Source organism: Hippocampus guttulatus, chromosome 3 (genome assembly GCF_054856545.1).
Source record: "Hippocampus guttulatus isolate MCC_2025c chromosome 3, RoL_Hgut_1.0, whole genome shotgun sequence".
Taxonomy (NCBI): Eukaryota; Metazoa; Chordata; class Actinopteri; order Syngnathiformes; family Syngnathidae; genus Hippocampus; species Hippocampus guttulatus.
In genome coordinates this window covers 25,146,362-25,170,051 of record NC_141263.1, presented here as the reverse complement: position 1 = coordinate 25,170,051, position 23,690 = coordinate 25,146,362, and the positions used below count along the sequence as shown (strand labels likewise).

The window sequence follows — 23,690 nt, the reverse complement described above, 5'->3', positions numbered from 1 at the left end:
TTACTCCACACTGGCAGTTCCCGGCTTGCGTACCTGAAGCCCTTTCTGTGTAGTAATTGATGTCGCTGATGACAATACACCAAAGGCTGACGTCGAACAAGTCCTCCGAGACTCGACCGCAGCGGCCATGTTTGTGGCGCATAAAGGTGCGATTTGACTTGCTAATGTGCATCTGGTCCATATTTTCATCTTCATTACGGTCGAGCCTACACTACATGCGTCAAAATGACGCGACCTTGCCGCGTCCTTGACGGCGGCTCATTAATATTCAGCAGCAGCGTCGACACTAACGAGACGCCGAGGTGTGAGGGTCGATTACGCCTTTGCGCCTTCTGTCGCGACTTTGGGAAGGTGACGCGTGGCGAGCACAAATTCACGAATTAGCGGATAGCACAACTTGGTTCTCATAAAAATGAAATAATTTTTACTCTCGTATCGCAACCCAGCCCCACATTACGCTTTCTCAAAATTACAACCGTATCATTATAACTTTGTATTCATGGCATTAATTTTGATAAAATTGCCACTTTTCTTTCTCTTATGACCAGAACTATGAAATTATTTGTGAAATACGGACCCTGTCTTACAAGACAACTTTTGACATCATATTCCAGCCCAGATTTTAATACTTCAAAGTCCTTGCATCATCGTGTGTATATTCGCAACTTTTTACTCACACTCATAAGTATTTTCAAGACAGACTACCTCGAGATTTTGTTTGGATCGATTTTGCTAATGGCGCCGCCCAAAGGCCACGCTGGGACGAGGGACGGACGGCTGGAATGGACGGGTACCATCACCAAGTGGAAAGACTGCATTTATTGCTCTTAGGTCGCAAGGCAATAATAAATAATTTGTGTGTGTGTGTGTGTGTGTGTGTGCAAAAACAGGAAATAAAACATCAAATAGTTGAAGTAACACATCCAAAAGTAAACAAGTGTGTACTTTGCTGTCGTGCGGTTACAGTACTCAAAAGTATTCAAAAATAGAAAGTACATAAAAAAAAATTATTCCAAAGTCATCAACAAAGAAAGGAGGTGGGCGGGTCCTCAGTCTTTGTTGGTTTACGTTGTCTTCTTTTTCTTGACACCTTTTGGCTCACTGTACTGGACCTAAAAAAACAAGCAGAACGTCATCAGCATCGTCATAAACCGCAACAATAAGGCAAAGTGAGGAATGCGATGGAATTCTGCTTGCTGGTCCTGCGTACCTTCTGCACATCCGAAGGTACCCTGCTCAGAAAGTCGATCAGCTCGTTGTTGTCTGTGGCGAAAGGGTTGCGCAATCGCTTGGTGAATTTGTTGATGCCTGGAAGAAAAATAAAAAAGAAATTGGGAAAAGAAAAGAAACGGTGTCATTAAGACTCAGCGCTTTGTTGGTACACAAACAACGACAAAAAATCCCGGCTTAACATTAATTACTGCTTGATGTTTTTCTTTTCCCACACTGTCATTTCTTAGACTTTTTAAAATTTAATCCGACCTACTTTATAAATTTCTAAAATAGTATCTATAGTTGCGTGTGTGTTTTTTTAAATTTTTATTTATTTTTACAATTTTGTGTGTTGTTAAGATGCAAAATGTGAACCGTTTTAAATACCAACATGTCAGCACCACATAAAAAAAAAAAAAATCAACGCTTAAATGAAAAGAAATCCTGCTGGATTTGTAGCACCTTCAAGTCATTTGTACAAAGTAATTCATAGTGAAATAAAAAGTGAAGGAAAAAAAAAAGTCAATTCTGAACGCCTCTCACCCCATATCAAGACAATGTAGCGCAGCGGGATGTAATACGTGAGCACGGTGGCCATGACAAAGAAGAGCAAAGCCAGACTGGACAGGAAGGGCTCGGACCAGTTGAATGTGCTAAACAACAACAAAAGCACACCAAAACGTTTTGACAACATCATCAAAAGACAAAATGTGGAAAGAGTGACAAAATTACTTTTTAATCCTCTCCCCGAAGTTGGCCACCGCATCCAGGAAGTTCTGAAGGCTGATGACGATGTCCTGCACCATGTGGATCTTCTCCATGAGACCCCGGCGCTCATTTTCCTGACATTAGCGACACGAGTAAACACGCTTGCATTGTCCATATCCCGTTGAGTATTTCTTTGTTTGGTGATTATTCTTCATTACCTTCTCGTCATCCTCCTCTTCGTCACCAACGTCCATACAGCTCTGAGAAAAACGGTCACATTAGTGAAGGATTACATTTGTCCAATTTGTTCACATTCAGTGAGAACCAAGTGTCACAAAATGGACACCCTGAATATATAAACCGAATAATTGCTTCAATCAAAGGCCTCCTTTAAAAACACACCTGCTGCTTGTCCACTTGAACAAATACACACCACATGTCGATTAAGCATCTTCTCCAGAAAAAAAAAACCCACGTGAAAAGCTAAACACCTCACTTCCTTCCAATGAAAAAAATCGGACAAACCACGGCTTGATGACACTCACCAGGTCTTGATTGGCATGTCCGGAGCAGATCTGTAAGTAGTTCCATGAGATGAGCAGAACCAGGACGAGGGGAAACATGTAGAACTCCCAGTGCCACACCATCAACAGGAACACCTGCACGCAACGTCACATGATTATTCGGCCAATGATAGAGCAGCAACTAGTGTACTTCCTGTTTGGAACATGACCACTTCCTGCTTTTCTTAGTTTGATTCCTTGTCCTTTCTGAGCTTCCCCCTAAAATATGACCGTGTGTGTGTGTTTTTTTTTTAATTGATCGATGGAGTTCTGCCTAGCAACATGTAATCTGAAATATGAATGACCTATTTATTTTTTTAACTTGCAGGTGCTTTGTTTACTTGAAAAAAATTAACGCCTGACCTCAATTAAATGACTGATGATAAAAATAAAAAAAAGGCAAGGAATCTGGTCACTTAAATAAAGGCCACACCTCAGTGAAACAAATTCTTCGTGGATGAGGAGCTTTCTCCAACAAAACGAATGCCTCGAGTCAGCACTTTTAAAAACACCAGCAGGTGTTTCATCCGCTTGAATCAATAAGCCTCTTAGCACCATTAAATGTGTCCTTTATGATGCATTCATTTGGGGAAAAAGAAACTGATCTTGTCATTTAAAAAAGAAAAAAGTGTCATTTTAGACACCATTAAGGAGGATGAAAATGTAAACTAAATGTCAATTTTTTTGGGGGGGGGGGCATCATTATCGGTTTATAGTATGGAAGTTGCAAAGTAAAAGGGGTGAAAGTCCTTCTGAGGCGACTGTGAAGGCGCTGCCTTTACTTGTGTGAAGGCCAAATCACGTTTTGCTGTAAAAGTATCCCGGGCCATAAAGATTGTGATCATTGACTTGTGTTTCGTATGCAGAACAGGAAACACACACACACACACACAAAAAAAAAAAGAAAAGGCAGACTACCAAATGTCGCTACCGATGGGATTCTCCCAACTTAATGGTGGAGCAAAGCGCGGCATGCCAGAGCGGTAATCCCGGGGACCCGAGCCAAAGCGGGGATTTAAGAAGGAGGAAGGAAGGAAATAAACGGTGAGGCGTTTAGTGCGAGTCGATGAGAGCAGATGGCTGTGCAGTGTCTGTGTGTCTTTATCTCCCTTGACGAGATGTCTGCCAAGGACCGCCCACGTCCAGTCCGCTTTCAAAAACAGAGGAAAAAGCCACGGTACAGAGTCATCATTCTGTGTGGACTTTGCGGGATCTCGGAATATCCACTTGAATGACTAAATGCCTCACCTCGTTTAAAAACGCCTCGACAAACTGCAAATACTTTGCCCACTAGAATAAACACTGCACCCATTGCAATTAAATGCTTGTTCTTCGGGTTCGTCACCTTGATGAATAAAAGCCTAGTCTGAATAAAACGCCTTGGACCAAGTGGACCGAGCACCTGGCCTCAGTTCAAAATCAATTAATTCACTGGAAAAAAACAACAACAGCAAAAAAACATAGCAACTCGAATGATAACCTTAAAAAAAATTGTGTTTCATCCACTTGATGAAACCCCACCAAATCCTTCCTCCGATGTCCCACTTTGCATGCAAGTCAAATATTACAAACGAAAATGCTAAAAAACCCACATTGCTACAAACCTCAGCACAATTCCACAACTGATGATGATGTTGGTATAAACACAGCACACCAATGACGACCTTTTTCGAAAACAGGTGCTTTTTCCCGCATCACTAAACACTAAACGCCAGGCAACTCATCCACTTCAACACCTTGCCTCTCTTAAATGTCACGACTAATAAACAACTGCCAGCACCTTCGTCCACTTGAAAAAATAAAAATAAAATGCTCACCTCAAATAAACAAACACATCTCAATGAGTTGCAACTTTGGTTTAAAAAAAAAATCAAAATAAAAAATTCAGGAGCTTCGTTCACTCGATTAACGTTTCCATTCTGGAAGCAGCCGTTCTCTGTTCACCAATCAACTCGCTGCACTGTGACTAGCTCCGCCCACTCCCAGTATCCCTTCACTGTTGTTTCTCCTACAGTGGTTGCAAAACAAGCAGTGCACCAAACGGAAGTTCTTTTCAATGTAACGCGAGAGGTTCCGAATAAAGTGAACGTCCAGGTCACTCACCGCGAAGGCCAGCAGGCTCCTTTGGACGCTCTCCCACTGGAAGCAGCTTTTCACGTACTGCAGCGTGGACGTGATGGCCCGGTAGAGCGCCTGCACTCGCTGCACGTTCCTGGCCAGAGCCTGAGGAAAAACAAATTCAAAACAAGATTAATTAATTGATTAATTAATCTTGTTTTCAGATTCAGATCTGAATCTGAAAACAAGATTAAAAAGGCGGCGCCGTGACCAAGTGGCGAATGTTCCAATCGCAATTCTTGGGAGTTTATTTCGGCGTGGACTTGGAAAGCATCCAAATCGTGTTTGGCGCTCACGAGCAAACATGCTAGTTTAGCTGTGATGATTCTAAAAAAAAACTAACAAAACGTTTAGGTTATGGTCATGTAAGACTTAAAATTCATTTGCTTGTTTCCAAAAACTGGTCGAGGGCTCCGGTAGATTGAGATTCACCAAAAGGAAATGATGATTGATGTCGAGTAAATTAGCATCGCGCCAGAGAGTGCGGGGGCTGCGTTTTTTGGCATCCGGGCTCCACTGCGGTCGGGCAGGGAGGGTTCCGCGTCAGAAATATGACCTGATTTTGTCCAACATGAAAACAAGCAGTCGGAGCAACGGTGCACGTCACAGCCACTGTAAGCCAATTTGGGCGTTTGCGGGCGACGCATTGTGTGGCAACAAAGACTCTTTTGTGGGGAGTACAGACAGTCAGGCACCCGGTCTGGCACCCTGTCTCACACACTGTATATCAAACTAATGTGGCAGAACACGGCGCGGTTGGCGGCCATTAACGCTCAATTCGAAGCAGCGGGCTGCTTTTGCTTTTATCACTTCACACGAGGGAGGAACACTTGGACCGGGGTCCGCTCTCGCGCGGCGATCCGGCGGCGGGCGCGGAGATTTTGGGCTGGGGGGGCCTTCGGACCGAACCCAAACTTTGCCCCGCACTGATACGTCACGATAAAATGTCACGTCAAGTTAACATGTAGCGCAACTATGCGCAGGATTAAAGAGGCATTTCGCGTAGTTGATGCTAATACGAATAATAATGGTTAATAAGACTAAGAAATTAAGAAGTGCGCGGGGGGAGCCGAAAACTGCGTTAAAATATATAAAAAGTTAAAAAAAAAAGAACGACCGCTACTTTGTCGATTGCACGTCTTGCGTGGGTGGTCCACGCCATCCACGAGGGATTACTGGAATTCATTTTTTGGTTCTAAATTCGACACCTAGCACCCGATACTTTTTGAAAAATAGTAGCCGGAGATGTTTATTGACGCCACTGCAGGATTGTAAATGATCGTTCATCATTTATTGGAGGAAGGCCTTTATTCATACAAAGAGAGAAAACTCGGGGCAGCAAATTGATCACGAGTGTGGCACCTGTTTATTGACTTTTGTTTTAGGGGCCAGTCGTTATTGGAGGTGTGGTGTTTCGTGAGAAATTCGGCAACGATGTCTCAAACCTTTTTGGAAAATTTGGGATTATCTTCCATGAATTTGATCTCCCGGGGTTGGAATGTTCTTATGCTGGCTCGAATCTGAATTTAAAAAACAAAAAAACAAACAACTGTCAGGAGGAGGCTTTTGACGAGTCCCGGCATTCCGGATGTGGACTCACGGGATTGTAAATGATCTCCAGCTCCAGCGTGATGTTGCCTTTGATGAGGCCGCCCAGGTCGTCCTTCTTCAGGGGCATGATGATCTGCTGCCTACTTCGGATCTGCGTCCGACACAAACACGAAAAGGGTCAGCGAGGGCGCGGGATCGACCGGGCCGTGAACCGGACCGCCAGTCGAATCGGATCACGTCTCGGCGTGACGCGCGATGCCGACGCGTCGCCGCGGGGAAGGCGTGACGCGGAGGAGGGAGAGAAGGAGGCGGCTTTTGTACCGAGAGTAGAGGAATGGCCACTTTCCCCAGGAAGTCTGGAGCTTTGTCTCCGTCCTCGTCGAAGACGGTCACCAGCAGGACCTCGTGGATGTCCCGGACAGGACTTTGGACGCACAACAGCAATTTCTCAATGTTTGCGTTATGTTATGGGCAATATTTTGTATCTGAATGACCTTTTATTGTCTGTTGTTTCGTGTTTCAATTCCTCATTGTGGACATTATTCCGGGTCTAAATTCCACGGCGCGCATATTATTCTTTTGTTTTGTACAATTTGTAGAAATGATGGATTCTCTGAATTCGTTGCCGTGCGCATTATTTAGCATCTAAATTCGTTTCTGGGACGGAATATCTCACATCTCATTTCCTCGTTATGACGGTTATTTAATGTTTAAATTCATGATTGTGGACATTTAACTGACCAAAAAAAAAAAAAAAAAAACTTTTAAATGTTTGAAAGTTTAAAAACATTTTTAAGTGAAATAAATTAATTAAAAATATGAGATATTATCAAATATTTAAATTCTTAATAATATGTGGAAAATTAGTAAACTACTTTCTACTTTAAATTAAAGAAATGAGCTTTTACTTAAGCGCACGGGAGTATCGGGCGTCTAACATAACTTTTTGTTTTGCCTCATTTGCCAAAGTCAACCGGAATAAACATTCTACTCATACCTGTGAGAAAGTATGTCTTCCGAACTCCTCTGCCCAACTACAACATCCACAGACATTATCCTTCTCACCTACGGGTTTCGTTACATTCATTTTGATTAAAAAAAAAAAAAAAAAAAAAGGTCTATTGAAGTTTTTTTTCTCCAAAATAATATGAAATATTTGCACGACTTTGTCAGATCAGTGTCGTTTCTAAACATGTTAAAATATTATGGTGTTGAAGGTGAATGGCATTTCTATTGTAAAATAGCAAGAGAAGTAAAAAAAAAACGTTTAAATGAAAACATTCAAATGAAATGGCTTTGGGACAATACTGACAAGGTGAAGACTTTGTTCCACTCAGGCTGGAGACTCTTGTAGACGGTATGCGTCTGCAGCCTGTCGTTGCAGAGTTCCAAGACGCAGAAGGGGTCGCTCTTGCCTACGCCATGCAAAGCAAAGCAAACGCTCAGCGCGCCGAGTTCCCGCCGAGCGACGTGTTTTCGGCTGACGACGGGAAAACAAAAAGCTTGCGGTTACCGTTGAGATCAGCAGACAGCAGGTCGCACGCCTTGATGACTTTGACTTGGAGGAAGCCCACGTCGCTGAGGTTCTTCAAGGACCTTTGAAGACTCTGAAAGGATCACAAGTGCAGTGTGATGTTAATGCAATACTATGAACATAATAACATACTGAATTATGTTAGGCTTTTATTGACTATCTTGCCTTTTTAAAAATTAATTCCTAATACAAAAACATTTCGATTAGATTTTTTTTAATGTTTTCATTTTTTGCCACAAGATTTGGGATACTTTTAGCTATTTCTAATACCGTACCAGAGAAAATGTGCCATTATAAATGAAAGGCTTCCTATTTTTTTGTTCACAGAATGAATTTCATGCCAAAGAACTTTTAGGAATAGTGCTATATTTATGACACAAAAAAACAAAACAAAACATGAAAATGTTGCACATTGTTCAAATCAAAATGGTTTAAATCATTGCCAATATAAATATATTTTGGTGAAAATAAGGAGGTTTTTAAATAACATTAACGTACTGTATGTTATACAACACAGACCTCGTAACGAAATTGTGATCACTTGTATGATACTGAATTCTTATTGGGCGTGAAACTACATCTGGCCACCTCGCATTATGCTCATTTTCAGACAAATGCTGCCCTCTAGTGCCCTTCAAAAGAAGGACAAGTCAGAGACATTCTTCCCATGACAAGTATTGCTTATTTTTAAATGACATTTCATTACATTTTTTTTTTTACCAAGACAAAGACATCTTGGGCTACTTTTGTGATGTCATCATTCCTTGGGATCTGCCCAGAGAAGGAAAAAACCTCTCAAATGGAGGTAAGACAAACAGAGTGTTTGAAGCGGTACTGACGTAGTTGTCCAGCTGATTCTGGTGCTCCGCCGGCTCGTCGAGGGGTGCCGCGGAGAGGTCCGCGATGGAGACCCCGCTACAGGAGCTGATCGTGACCAGAAAGACCAGACGTCCTCGGCCCGAGTCCAACGATAGCGTGAACAGCTGCCTCTCATCTGGGGGGACGCCCGAAAGATCCACCTCACACCTGCGTGAGAAATCCCATTAAGACCGAAGCAGAACCAACGTACGCAATAGAAGTCGGCGTGCAGAGATTCACATTCCCAAACACTCCTCAGCTCGTCGTCCCTCTTTGGACCAAAGTTCCGCTTCCAGGATGCTGGTGCCGTCCAGGAAGTGATTCAAGGTGAACCTCTCCCTCCACTGAGGCCTGGACACCTTGCCGACATTCTGCACAGGTGTGTGTGTGTGTGGGGGGGTGAAATAAACATCCAGCCTGATCTGTCCTTTCATCTGACCCTCAGGGCAGTAACTGTAATATTTGTTGCCATGTATTCCGAAAATTGGTTCATTAAAATGTATTTGTTGTGGTTTTTATTCAATGACCATAGTGCAATTAAATATTTAAGAGACAATTTTACATCTACACTACCCTTGGCATTTTTATTAGACACATTTTACAATCCATTGCAAGTAAGTAAATGATGATAAATGATTAGTAAAACAATTATACATATACGTCTAACATTTGAATTCAGTTGAAGAAATAACTGCTTGAGTGATCGATTCTAAATGATATTTATAAAATAAACAATTTAAATATATATTGATCATATTTGATTACATTTTTGGTTACTCCCTTGCAAATGTAAATCAAAGAGTTGCACTAATTTAACAAAAAAATCATTACTGTAAATAATAACAATCATAATAATAAGTCAATCAAAAAAAAAAGAGCAAAAATGTTTGTCAGGCCCTATTTGAAAGTTTGACATCCCACTTTTTTATTTTGATTTTTTTCCCCGTCTTTTCTCGTTACCTTGCTCTTGTATCGCTGCTCGCCCAGCCGAAAGCGGACAAAGAGCTGGCCGGTCGGCGAGTCGATGGGAACATCCTGACCCTCCACCAGCGTCACCTTGGCCACTGAACTCCACAGTTGACTCTTCCTCTGGGCCTCAGACAGCCGCGAGCTCTGTTGGAAAGAAGCCAACTATGGAAGACGGACTGCTTGTTCAATATAGCCAGCCAGCTGTCCTGAAGGTGCTCCTGGCAGATGTGGGAGGAAGTTACGGATGCGCAAGTCGGGAGCAGGTGTCAAGTCTTGACATTAAGTTTCTCGCAAGTCCCCAGATAATCTATAACTAAATCTATACTAATTTCAATCAAGGCAAATCGTTTTTTCTCAAAAGCAAATCGCAAAGTCAAAGTCAAGTTGGCGCTTTCGTCAGTTTAACCCAAGCGAGTCCCAAATTCTAAAATGGCCGACTTAAGTCTGACTCCGGTCAAGTCGTGAGAGTCCCGTCGCCCACTTGTGCCTCCGGGATCTTACTGCACCGTGCAGGTGTATCTCGTGTGTTTTGGCACATGCTCGGTGAAGCCGGCGGCGTTGCATTCTGGTAGCATGCAAAGTGCAGACAAGCGTGTGGGGTTTAACAGCCTCTTAAAAGCATGCAGGCAATCAGACACCAGTACACTGTGCTGGTGTACCTAAAAAAAGAGCCACTGTGTTTCTGGGTCTCACTTCACTGGAAAAAAAAAGTAGCAATTAAATTTTTTTTTATATCACAGACGATACCGATTTCTTTTCACAAATTAATTTGACACTCCTCTGCATTTTATTTCAGAAAAACCTCGCGCCAACTACTTCACACACGTTCAGAATATCCGGAGAGAGAATCTCCAAAACTGCTCATTAAAAAAACAAAAACAAAACAATACATTCTGAACCCAACTAAACAATTTAGAGTTTTGTAAACATCAACATAGCCATAACTCATCAATGAACCTAACATATTCTCATCCTATACCCTTTTTGATGAACGTCAAAGAGAGTTTTAACCCAATTTGTTTTTTGTGAGTATCAAACACAATTTGGTCCGGACAACATAAGTCTCGACAAAGCCAAATTTACTTTGAGAAAAGCAGTTGATGACAATTTCAACTTGATCCGATAAAAACTAGGATGCGTACGGACGGACAAGAAAACAACGTTCATCCATGAAAATGGGAATCGTCTTCTGCCGCGGACCTTTGAGCAGAAATGACGATGACGTGAAAACAAAACTGTTAGTGTGGGCGTGCCTTACCCGACTACTGCGTTTTCGGATTTGTGGCCAGCGCTGCGGGTCAGAGCATGCGTGTTAGGTGCAGAAGACAAAAGCAGTCGGGTTAGTTGACAGTGGATGCACAATGCACAACACTTATAACATACAGTACTTGATCAAAAAAAAACCACAAAAAAGGCAAAGTCAGACTTTCAGGCTAATTTGTATAAAATCATCGAGCGTTTGACCAAAATGAAAACACCTCTTATCATATAACCTTTACAAAAGTTACCCTAAAAGTAAAAAAAATGTTACCCTAAAAAATTGAAATGGCAAATGATTTAAAAAAATCGAAGGCTAAAAACAATGCCAACTGCAAATTAGAATGGCTGATAGTGCCTTTAAAAAGACATGAGACAATGCACAACAAAAAGCTGATGAGGGAAGCCATGCATCACATGCGCGTATGCGAAAGCGCCCCCTACTGGTCCGCGTCGACTGTCTCCATCTCTGCGCTTGAGGCTCATGTCCAGCACAATCTCGCCCATGTCGTTCTCAAGGCTGTTGGGGTCATCCAGACGCAGACACAGCTCGTTCACCCTCCACAAACGAGACGGAAAAATATAAAGATCTGGACTTTGTACGAGAAAAAAAAAAAAAAAAAAGACAGTGCAACAGACAGTAAATGTGTTAAATCTGACGCTACACGACTGGTCATACAAAAAACACAGATGCAAAGGATTCGTGTCCTTATAAGTTCATCAAATGCATTGTGCCATGCAATGCATGCTCGGAACCCAAAAGTTATTTTTCAACCATATAGTTACAGTTGGGCGGCCCGGTAGTCCAGTGGTTAGCACGTCGGCTTCACAGTGCAGAGGTACCGGGTTCGATTCCAGCTCCGGCCTCCCTGCGTGGGTTTTCTCCGGGTGCTCCGGTTTCCTCCCACATTCCAAAAACATGTATGGCAGGCTAATTGGGCGCTCGGTGTGAGTGTGGGCGTGGATGGTTGTTCGTCTCTGTGTGCCCTGCGATTGGCTGGCAACTGATTCAGGGTGTCCCCCGCCTACTGCCCGGAGATGGCTGGGATAGGCTCCAGCACCCCCCGCGACCCTAGTGAGGATCAAGCGGTTCGGAAAATGGATGGATAGTTACAGTTGCACTCCACTATTTGAAGGGGATGGGAATCAGGGTGGCCTGCGAAAAGCAAAAATCTCCATACAATTGACACCAATTCAAATGTATTGAGGGGCTATAAATAAATAAAAAGGTATTTTATATTTTTTTAAATTCATCAGCAATTAGGATTGTTTTTTTGGTGTTTTTTTTTGGAAAAAATCAGTATCGGCCTAAAAATAAATCCATGTCGGTCAAGCCCTATTTTTTTTTTTTGGCAATAATTTAGTCTCGACTTAATGTTGTTTTTCTAGATGTCAATTTACAGTGAGCCTCACATTGATGGGGTTTTTTTTAAACATCAAAGCTAATTATCAATGAACCTTATGCTGATTTGAAGTCTCATTTTGAGCCTAAAAATACATTTGTAAAAACAAAACCAAATTAGTTTTCTAAATGGTTACCAAGATTTTCTCATGAACAAAGACAATTCATGATCCGAACATGCACTCTCCTAAACATCAAAGAGTCTTGTAAATCAACCTGTGTTCTTATTAACATTGAAAAACCCAACAAAAGAAATTAGCGCCAGAGCTCACTTGTCCAGGTCCAAGTCACTGAGGAGGACGCTGGCCGAGCCCATGAAGTCGTCGGTGGTCAGGTCCCGGTCGTACACCTGTGTTGCCACGGCTACGGTTACCATGGTGACAGAAGAACCACTTTTTTTTCCGGAACATCATGCTAACCCACCTTGACGTAGAGCCACTGACTGAGGTTCCGGACGGGGATGGAAAAGTTCTCGCTCCACACGGGGTTCAGGTTCTTGAGGATCACTTTGCTCTTGTAGATAGTCTTCCCCTCCAGTTTGAACTTCACGTACGGGTCGCTGGTGCCTGAAAATGGAAAGATTATGTCAAGGAGGTGTGAAATGAATACAACAGCAAAATCCAGAAAAAAAACTGCGACTGTGAATGAGGGAACAACCAATTCGCATTCAACAACCAATCCATTTTAAGATTTAAGATATCCTTTATTTGTCCCACACTGGGGAAATTTACAGTCCACAACAGCAAATTTTGTTCATGATCTGGATAAGGCTGCATTTTCTTTATATTTTTTAAACAACGTGATTGTGAGTCAACCTGGTGTCATCGGAACGGTCCAAACCCCCACAAACAAAATGTCACCTCCCATGTTTTCTCTCCTCCATGTAGCCGGGATGTAGCATGGGAATTTAATGAACAGAAATGCAAAGTGCTCTAAATTGGTTCCATTTCACACTGTAACATTTCTCCGTTGTTGTCTCAATGAAGTCTTCTTCTTTACGTTTAGTTCAGCCTTAGTGGAGGTATGCCCTCTACTTACTAGCATTCTAGTTATATAAGGTCATGATGGAATTGCAAAAACAACAAATCTGACGGTGGTCCAAGGAACTGTACATGAGCCGTTTGAAAGATTAAATTACATTCATGACTTTTTTTTGGACTGTTTACAAAACAAAAGACAGAAGCACAAAAGCCGAAAATAAACATGAAAAAAGGAGTGAAAAAAAATCTGCTTTTTGAGCAGAGCTGTGAATTAAAAAAAAAAAAAAGTCAGATGTTGTTTCTCAACACTGGACGTTACCACATGTGGCTTCCAGTAAAGAAAAACGACACCCCCTTCCAAGTCAATGTTTTGGTTTGATGGGCCACAACTTCCTGTTCTGCTCCCACAATAAAATGATTGCTAACTCAATCCACCTGTTCCGACTCTCATGAGCAGAGCAAGATTGGCTTTGCTTCGATGGCAGCTGTATCTTTTACCAGTTAATTCAACCGCTGTCACACGCGACAGCAGGGGGTTACAGAACACATCATCTGCGAGTCTTTCAATTTCAATTAAAACCCTATAATGCCATTTGTATCATATTTGATACATGCATTTTCATTATATAACTCATTCTTTAGATTACATTAAATCATCTGTATCAAATTTCATACTGCAGGTTTAAAATAGAATTTTCCCCAAATTATAATTTTCAGATGTAATCTACATAATGCTTATCAATGTGATACGACAAATATCTAAAACAACATGATATGACAAAAATATGTTTGTGGATTTTGTTATAAGTGTTGAATGCACATCCCAGTTTCCAAAAATCAGATTTTTCTGGGTAATGCCTTGATGGGTCAGGCATTACAGGGTTAACATCATACAATTTTTTTTTTGGGGGGGGGGGGGTGTAAAACATCCAAAGGCGATTAAAAAACATCCCAATTAACCTAACGTGCATTATGTATATCGATACCGGCCTTATTTGAGTGACAATATAGAATTTTGATGTGTCATTAGTACTAGTAGTATCGGTATCAATGAGGAGTCAAGAGTGAATACTCATACTGGTATCGGTCGGGAAAAAAAGTGAAGACAATTTGAAAATATGATTTTTTTTTGGGTTTTTTTTAGAGGCATCAAAGACAATTTGTCTGAAATAAACTCAATGTCCGTGTTTCCATTAAAAATGAACATTACAAAGATTATTTGCTTTTTGGGCGAGGAGAAAGCCAAATGCAGTGCATCCTCCAACAATGTTGCCTGTTAATGGTTTTGCTGCAGTAACCCGAGTGTCATGTCAACAACTAAATGGCTAACTAAACAAACGCTCAGCTACTGCGTCTACAAGCTAGCCGTCCGCAACAAAGAAAAATCGGACTTTGACCTCATGTTGGGCGTGATCTGCCCCGGCGGAGGGTAAACATACAGTGGCGGGGGTAAAGCTCAGACAGGTTCCAAACACGCCAGCTGAAATCTTACCTGCAGCTAACCCATCGCTAACACGCAATGACATCATCTCACATTCCTGACAGTCAATCATTTGACAGCCGTGATCACGGCAAAAATCAATTTAGGGAGAAGAGGTAGCTGGGCTTGCCTGTGGGTGTCAGCATGATTTATGATTATTTTTAGTGTAGCTAACTTTGCTATTTGGTCTCTGTATTTCTTCTTACTTTTACTTTTTTTCTTCTCCATTCAGGCCACCAAAGCCTTCAAATCCAGTCAATTGTCTTAAAACAAGGGTGTCAAACTCATTTTTGTCACGGGCCACATTGTAGTTAGGGTTTCCTTTGGAGGGCCGTTATGAATTTTGACAAAATCATCTAAATGTTTAATCACCTCCACATGTTACATACACAGCGCACAACAAATTGATGGATAACTGGTTTTAAAATCAGAGGTCAAGAATAATGACTGTTATTGTGGTTTACATATGACAATTTGAAATTTTGCTTCAGACTTTAGCAAGCATCATGAAACATGACATGCTTGATTTGCTTTCGCGGGCCTATAAAATGATGTGGCAGGCCAGATATGGCCCGCGGGCCTTGACTTTGACACCTGTGTCTTAAAACTTCAAACGATTGTTTTGCAGATTTTTCTCGTGGGACTCGTCTACTTTTGGGATAACCAACATCCGCGTTCCACATTTTGGCTTTCCAGGACGACTATTTACCCAAGCGGAGGGCTTCACTTTCAGGAGATTTGCCTGACAGCAACTCCCTTCATTAAAGCCATTGTTGAGACACCGACTTTTTTTGGGCGGACAGTTTCAATCCACATCAAACAAGCGCTTTAAGTACAGCAAACTTAGCACGTTTATTATGAGATGACTCGATCGGCAAGTGTCTATTGTGAGTCAAATAAGTGGAAGTCAAACGCGATAACAGATAAGAGAGCAGAGTTGTGGTGAAAGAAAGCAAAAGAATTTGTGATAAGGAGCAGCCAGAAAGCAGATAACGCAAGCTTGGATAAATCAATGCTCTTTTTTTCTTTTGCTTTTTTTTTTTTACAATTTTTTTCAAATAGTTCCATTCTCCACCCATTTGTCTTCTATGAGCTTCTTTAATGCAATGAACATGGTGGAGAGCTTCACGTCGAGTCACATTTACTGCATCAACATTGCAAATCCGAAGTGAATGTACTCATATTGCGTAACATCACTTCAATCCGCCGATGACATGTAGTGAAAAACTATATACGCTTGGACCTGCATTTAATACTCCCAAAAAAATGAAACATTCCGACATAAAATGGCAATAATAACATCCAACTTTTATTTCACCCTGTACGTACGTCACTTGAGAACCGTTTCTCATTGACGATGATGACCTGGCCCACAAGCAGATGCATGCTGCAACTTGACCACTTTTAAAACATAAAATGTCACATGCTGAAATGATGTTTATAGATGCAGACCCACCGCTGGACTTGGAAGCTAATTTTATTTGTTTTAATTTTATTTTTTAATCACATAAAGGAATTGAAAACAGATTCTATTTTACAATGGCAACCTGCAGACAGCGGAATAAATATTTAAAGCAAAACATTAAATATAATTATAATAATTAAGTAAAAGAAAAGGAGATCTGGAACCCAATTGACGGGTGACACCGACCCCCGGCCGGTCGATTGGTCCCGCCTTCACCACTGCGCGAATGTTTGCTTGACAGCTCATTGACAAATCATCACTGAATATTGATCAGGAGCAGGAGATCTGTGATTTTGTTCAGATTCAGCCTACGGGGGCAGACATGGCTACCCGTAAAGGGATGCACCAAAAAAAAGTCCCAATGACCCATGCGCAAAATTGAAGAAGCAATTTTTTTATTTATTTTTTGGTCTTCTTACCGCAGCGGTCCCTGATGACCAGGTTGTGTCCCTCCTTCAGGTTGATGGTGAGCAGGAAGGAGTTCAGAGACTCTCTGCCGCCCTCAAAGACACTGGAAGACTCCATGTCACCCTGGTGACACACACACACACACACACACACAAAGTGTTTGAACGGGACCTCAATTCCAAGTGAGCGCAGAAACGCTGAGCACCAAGCCGCTCTTCAATGTCCACGGCTGCAACTGCGCAGCGGTGGTGACACCAGATACTTCGTGGACGACGCCTTGGCTTTTGTTCCCCCCGCCAAATCTATTTGCTCACCGACGAGCTTCCGTATCACTCGGACGCCGTGCAGTGGCGGCAAGTGTGAAAGGACCTCAGTCTGATTTGTAAACACTGCAGGGGTGACATCACGAGTCTGGATTTCAGGACGTAAGACCTCGCCGGACTCCACGTGACATGATGCACACCTGCGAAGTCCACTGAGTGAAAAAAAACAACGGACCACTAAAATGCGAGCCCTCGGTTTGCACTCCAGCCCGCCAAGACAGGAAATCGTTTGCTCTGACGGGTGTTTTCGGCCTACCCATCCCACAATCGCGCTCTCAAACTGTCGGTACCTGACACAAAAAAATCGAATCCAACAAAACCCTCTTTGGACACATTTGTTGACTGCGACCGACAACATGCTTGCGAGTGTTTCCAAAAGCCGACTTAAAAGGGACGCAGAGTTCACGAGTGAACCCGCAGCCTCGTGACACACACAAAAACACACACCTGCGAAGGAATGTTCACAATGAAAGTTGCTGGATGGGATATTTCACAGCCGCCGTGGGACGGTTGTTACGGTGGAATTCAAACGTGCTTTGGAAGCGGCAGAATCAAATTTCAGACTCGGTTGTGGTGTTGAAAGAAAGTCTTGTGTTCCAAGGATGCATCCGGAGCAAACACCACCTGTCATGTGACTCTTTTTACCTCAGGTGTGGGCCGTGTGAGAAACGGGAACAGTTGTCGAGGGCCCGCGATAAAAAAAAAAAAAAAAAAGCCGGTTGTGAAAGCCCTATTTAAATAAAGCTGTGTTGCATTGTATTATCTTTAGCATAGCTAGTGGATGCATAGCGCAACCGCAGCCACTACTGTGGCTTCTGTTTGACTTGCCTTATAATGCGGTGCACCCTATATATGAAAACAGGTTTAAAATAGGCCATTCATCGAAGGTGCACCTTATACTCCGACACGCCTTCTGTGCAGAAAATATGGTAGATCTTTCAGGTGTCTGCACTTTAGTCATGTACTATATGTTTATATATTGTATATATGTTTATATAACAGCTGAGTTTTTTTTCTGGGTAGCTGGGGAACGGGTCCACAGGAAAAAAAAAAACATAGGCGAAGCTGTGTACAGTTAACCGGGAACATGCATGGGATTACTGTTTTATTTCCGTTTAGACTTCATTTAGACTTTGCAAGATTCAGTCTTACTGCAGAAATTTACCTGCGAGGTGTTGTCCGCACCGTCTGGGCTGTACACGGTCATCATTTCAGGCAAGGCCAGCTCCTCGGCCTCCATTCCACCGCCGCCGCTGCTGCCTTGGGGCGACACCCGTCGCCAGACTGAGGATCCGTCGTCCATGTGCATGCTGTTGAACGACTCCTGAGAGGACGCCCAGTCCGTGCAATCTGCAGGCACGCTCAGTGTGTTCTCACTCCCTGTGGAGACACCTTCTCCTCCTCCCCCTCCCATCCTTAAGCCACCTCGTCGGGCAGGATGGGCCAGTGGCGTGGTAGGGCTGCTGTGGTAGGGCGCGGGACTCTTGCGCAGGTAAGGCGAGGAAGAAACGGTGCGGTACACATCCTGCTTCAAGTCCCGGATGTCGGGCACCGAGGAGCTGAGGCGGTGGTCGATGACGTCCAGACGGGAGGCGGGGGACCCTTTTTTCCCCACATCCGTCTTGTCCCGCCGCAGCTTCCGTCGCAAGTTCTGCAGCATGCTGGGATTCTTCGCCATCCGGATTTATTTACTTTTTTTTTTTTAGTGCATGCTCAGCGACATCTACAATACAAAGAAAAACAAACAAAAAAAGACATGAGCAATGTTTCCACTTGCATTCCATGTAATTTTAGTCTCACTGATTTTCAGTTTACTTAAAACAAGTACACTTTTTAACATTTTTAATTGTCATACGTGAAGAACTACTGTTAATAATTGTTTGTTGTCATTGTTTTGTCCACATGTACGACAGCATGTTAAAGTTGCAATGAGCCAAGAGTTGCTTGTTGACAATTGTGATCTTCTGTAGTTTTACGAATGCTTCGACTCACCTTTCCGGCCCTTGAATGCGACGCTAAATTGTGATGGATGGATGCCAAAAAAGAAGGAGAAGAAGAAAAACCATAACAAAGGAGAGTGTTTACAAAACACAAGATACTACCAGGGTAACATGACTCAGGACGCGAGTCTGGAGCACACAGGTGGGAAAAGTGAAATGCATAATATGCATTTGTTATTATTCACTGGTAATCAAACAACTATGCAATACAACAGATTTTTTAAAAATGCCAGGTCCTGTTGATGTCTAATAATTATTCAATTATTTATAATGTATCAATCTACCAATTATTTAATGAGATTCATTGATATTTTTGGGGAAAAATAATTGTCCCAAAAAATTTAAGTGCCTGTAAATTGCTCGAAAAAGACAAAAATTGGAATTTATTCCAAATTTTAAATTAAATTAAATTAAATTAATTCCCCATTATTCAACACAATTAACCAGGTAAATCGCATGATTTTACTACTACTTTATAGTCTTTTATTTACGAGAATTCATGAAGCATCTCAACCAATTATTTAATCATACTTATAAATACTAAAAATGTACATTTTCATACACATTTTACAGATATTTTTACCTCATTCAACTAACCAAAATAAATCAGACAATATTTGTTCTATATGATCAATATAATTTAGGATTATTGAAAGATGAATATCTACCTTTTAATTATGCCATCTTTAAATTTTGACAATGTCAATGCTGGGTTGGCCGTACGTCTGCCAAGCGTACTTTGCCTCCTACAGCGAGTCCCGACAAAACCTGTGCACCGTATGCCGTCTGGAGAGCAAAGCAAAGCGTTTGCATCACAGATCCGCAGCCCGACCCAAATATGGGGATTAGGAGCACAGCAAAACCGCACGGTTTTAGTGAAAAAAAAAAATTAATTCACTCGGCAGGCCAATCCTGAGAGAGAGAGAGAGAGAGAGAGAGAGAGAGAGCATTGGGACACACAGAGGAATTGAGCAACAGTTCAAAACGGAATGCTTCCTGTGCCTTTACACACATTGCGTCTTGAGACTTTTTTTTTTTTTTTGGGGGGGTCTTCTCATGATAGAATGTGAGACCTGAGATTGGCTGCCAACTGGTTCGGGGTTGCACCTCGCCTCCCGCACGAAGACTGCTGGGATGAACTCCAGTAGGCCCGTGGCCCTCATAAATTTCAAGCGGTTCAGATTATGGATGAATGTACAGTATTCCCTCTCATGGTGCAATGAAAGTGATGACTGGGAGGGCGGGGGGGGGGGGGGGGGGGGAACACGGTAACTTGTGGGTGTTTCATGGTCACAACATCAATTACTGTCCAAGTACCAAATGTTCATGGACAGCCAAATGTTGTTGCAACTCCCCATCAATGACCTTGACAGTGATGGGAAAGAAAGAACAAAAAACCCACACAGCTGGAGGACGAATGTGATGTTAATTTGCAAGGGTGATTTTTTTTTTTTTTTAAATATCTTGCGCCGCTTGCATTACCAACATGGCTGCAAACAGAAGTGCTAGAATACACAAACAGTCAGTGTTGCAATTTGGTCACGATATGTAGCCACTTCTATGACCCCTATGATGACTATTAAAAATAAAATTTAAAAAACAGCAATTAATATTAATGAAGTCAATGTTAGCTACACATTGCCATTGTTAGTCTCTTTGAAAATAGTCATTTCATTATGTTAAACATGTAAAAACGTTTATTTATCAAGGATCACTTTTACGTAATATGTGTTTCTATTATTTCTGTGGAATTGGTTGCATTCATGCTGGGGGGGTGCTAAGGGCAAGAAAAAAACAAAACAAAAAAAATTGTTTGAGACCATATTTCCCTGCCCTACTTGATCAAATCCTACTTAAAAGTTGGCTTGTACAGTTAACAATATATTATATAATAGTAACTCACAATGTTAGTTCCTTTGAGGGAAAACAGTCTTGTTTTGAAATGAGAGTAACTTGGAAGTCAACCAAGAATTACTTTGATACGATTGCATCACTCGCGCTCGTGCGCACGCAAACACACAAATACACACACACACACACACACACACACACACACTCACTCACGCTCACTCACTCACTCTCTCTTTCTCTTGACGATGACCATGTGACTTCCTCTTCCTTACATAAATCAGTCATTAGCACACAAAATGGAGGTGTCATCACACAAACGGTGTATAGGGAGAAGTAGTGATTTTCACCAGATCATATCGCCTCTGCTTCTTTTTCATTGCTTGTCAGTCAGTGAGTGTGCGAGCTAAACAACTAGCGAGTCGTGTCAGAACACGACAGGGAATTCTTTCCTCGTCGCTGCTCAGACCAAAGTATGCATCAAGAAATAGGCCGTCGTAGTGTCGAAGTGACTGCGACCGGAACATGATTTTAGTGTGATCAACTTCCATCCGAACAAAAAAATCGGAATTTCTTTCTCAGTAATGTCGGAAGATCCTACTTGTAGTTGATTGCGGGCTGAACCACTATGGCGAAAAAAAAGAATGAGTATTTTGATTGATATCGAAAGCACGAATTAAAAAAATATATATTGGTAAGATTTGTGCCGTTGAATATTATTTTACCTGTTTATATGAATTTTCACTGCGTTTTGTATGTTTTCAATATCAAACCGTATGTTTGATATTGAAAATAACACTACTAATGTCAATGCTAATTCCCCGTTAGCATGTCAATGGGATTTTACATTAACTTTTGCATTAGCACCAGCGATGAAAAAAATGAAGCATGTATTTAAATATGCAACGTGTCATTCTTTGTGTTGTGTGTTTAGTTTGACAGCAAACTTCATGTGTAGTGTGAATAAGCATCTTAAAGCATGCTAAGAGATGGGAGACTCACATACACGCTACACGTTACATGGTAGGTGGGAAACTTGTAAACACACCAAGCCGTTCTCATTGATGATATTTTTTTCTCAATTATATTGTTTCAAAGATTGAGAGAAGCCATGGGAAGGATTAAGGATTAGATTCAAGATAAATATGTTGGATAGAGTTTGAGTTCGGGTTATGGTCAGTACAAGGCTTGTGTGAAGGTTCAGAGTTCTGGACAGGAATTTGGGGTTAGTGAGAGGGGATATGAGTAAAGGCCGCCACCACATCAAGCGACAGCCTAACTGTCAACCAATTTTCATGAGTGACTAACCAGTGGCTATTAGTTTTTGTGGTACACTAATTCAATATTTGAATCTCCAGTGAAAGGCGCTCCCCAAACCGCATGTGCAACAACCAATCAAACGGATGTGGGCTTTCACAAAAGCAAATGTTTCAATCCGGAATATACATTGTGTTTTAAAATCCCACTTGACTATTTTTTGAGGTTATATTTAACAGTGTCTAAGAATGCAAAGCGTACAGATTCTGTCGCTGAAATCCAAAAGTGTAGTCACTGAATGGGGTGACGGATCTTGGATTTCTTTCCCCCGCAGTGTTTCACTGGAGTAATGTGAGCGTGAGTTGTTGAATTGTTTAAGTGTGCTCTGTAATTGACTGGTGAGCATTCAAGGGTGTACCCGGCTCTTCTCTGCAAAAGTCAGCTTCAGTTGGTTAAACAATCTAAATTGTCTCAGTTTCAGTAGGTACCTGGCGAATCGATGAATTCATTGTCTGTTCTGTGCTCTGACAATCGCATCCAAATAAATGGCTAGTTGGAAATGTGAAAAGTAAGTATTTGTTGGCTTTGACGCGATTTCGCTGTGAAAATCGGACCCGGAAGCGTGATCTCGCTTTCTCAAAAACTTTTCCTCGCGTCGGACATCAGTTTGAAGCTCAGGTGAAGAAGCTCACCTGCCCTTCTGCCTACACTCGCAGACACCAAAGTACAAAAGAGACAAATATTGACGTTTATTTACCTTCGAGGCGAGGGGAGAGGAACGTCTCCCCCACGAAGTGTGTATTCTTATGCTCCCCGTGCGACTGCGACACATCGCGGTGACTTCGAGCCTCAAACCTGCTTCCCCTCCCGTTTTCCGACTCTACCATTAGACAGCCAACAACAGCGGGCAACAAAGTGCTTCCGTGAAATATCAAAATAAAAGCTTCAAAAGAAGACGTTTTCTTCAATGGATCAGATAACGACGGTGTCTCGGTGATCATTTAAACATGTTTAATTACTATCATGTGTCCACCAAGAGCGTGTACTTCAACGCATCGGAACTTTGAGTTAATTTAAAAATTCACAAAACGTTGTAGTTCCGCTTTTGCTCACTTGTGTTTTGAGTGACTTTTGATTGAATCGAAGCACACATAAAAATACCGGGACAATAAGATTCAATAAAGCAAAAAAAAAAAAAAAAAACACCATTGGAAAGTTGAGTTGTTTGCACGCTATGCAAAGGTTGTGCAGGATGTGCTTCGTTTCCGATTGTCACCACGGGAAAACCACAATGTTGGCGAGAGGTGTGCTTCACGTACCATGAATATCAGTCATACCTACACCTTTTTACTTTTAAATTAACCTTGAAGACGGTTTATTTGTTGTTATTTTGGACAGTAACGGCGATAATAACACCCCTCCCGCCAATATTTGTTGTGTGTTGATGGAGGCAAAGAAAAAAAATGTTTTTTTTGTTGCAAACTGTAGTAACTCAGTTTCCCCACTAGATGCTATGGTACACTAAAACTGTGCACAACCCAGTAAGAAATGCCCCAAACTGTAGGTCTAAAACCGCAAAACATATCGTTGAACCCAAAGGGGACACTCTTACACACACACACACACACACACACACACACACACACACACACACACACACACACACACACACACACACTTCTGAGCTGACATTCAAACCCTGATATTCAGAACTGTGAGGCAGACGTGATAATCATTGTCCACCATGCTGAAAAAAA

General features: G+C 42.0%; 1 protein-coding gene across 3 annotated transcripts; it reads right to left on the bottom strand.

Annotated features, from left to right (window-relative positions):
• Nucleotides 1–799: 799 nt before the first annotated feature.
• On the bottom strand, nt 800–22,829 carry mctp2b (multiple C2 domains, transmembrane 2b). Of its 3 annotated transcripts, XM_086107655.1 has the most exons (24): nt 22,691–22,808; nt 19,497–19,614; nt 18,821–18,843; nt 17,994–18,551; nt 16,517–16,628; nt 12,596–12,738; nt 12,445–12,521; nt 11,215–11,329; nt 10,772–10,804; nt 9,505–9,657; nt 8,785–8,915; nt 8,526–8,712; nt 7,666–7,759; nt 7,465–7,567; nt 6,474–6,576; nt 6,202–6,303; nt 6,047–6,121; nt 4,587–4,706; nt 2,466–2,579; nt 2,139–2,180; nt 1,945–2,054; nt 1,756–1,865; nt 1,211–1,308; nt 800–1,112 (listed from the first exon to the last, which is right to left on the bottom strand). In XM_086107655.1, the coding sequence occupies exons 4-24, from the start codon at nt 18,504–18,506 to the stop codon at nt 1,065–1,067; spliced, it is 2,583 nt and encodes an 860-aa protein (XP_085963781.1). In that variant the 5' UTR covers nt 18,507–18,551; nt 18,821–18,843; nt 19,497–19,614; nt 22,691–22,808; the 3' UTR covers nt 800–1,064. The 3 variants fall into 3 exon arrangements, with proteins under 3 accessions (XP_085963781.1, XP_085963780.1, XP_085963782.1); XM_086107654.1 differs by lacking the exons at nt 18,821–18,843; nt 19,497–19,614 and having other exon boundaries at nt 22,691–22,829; XM_086107656.1 differs by lacking the exons at nt 10,772–10,804; nt 18,821–18,843; nt 19,497–19,614 and having other exon boundaries at nt 22,691–22,829.
• Nucleotides 22,830–23,690: the final 861 nt, after the last annotated feature.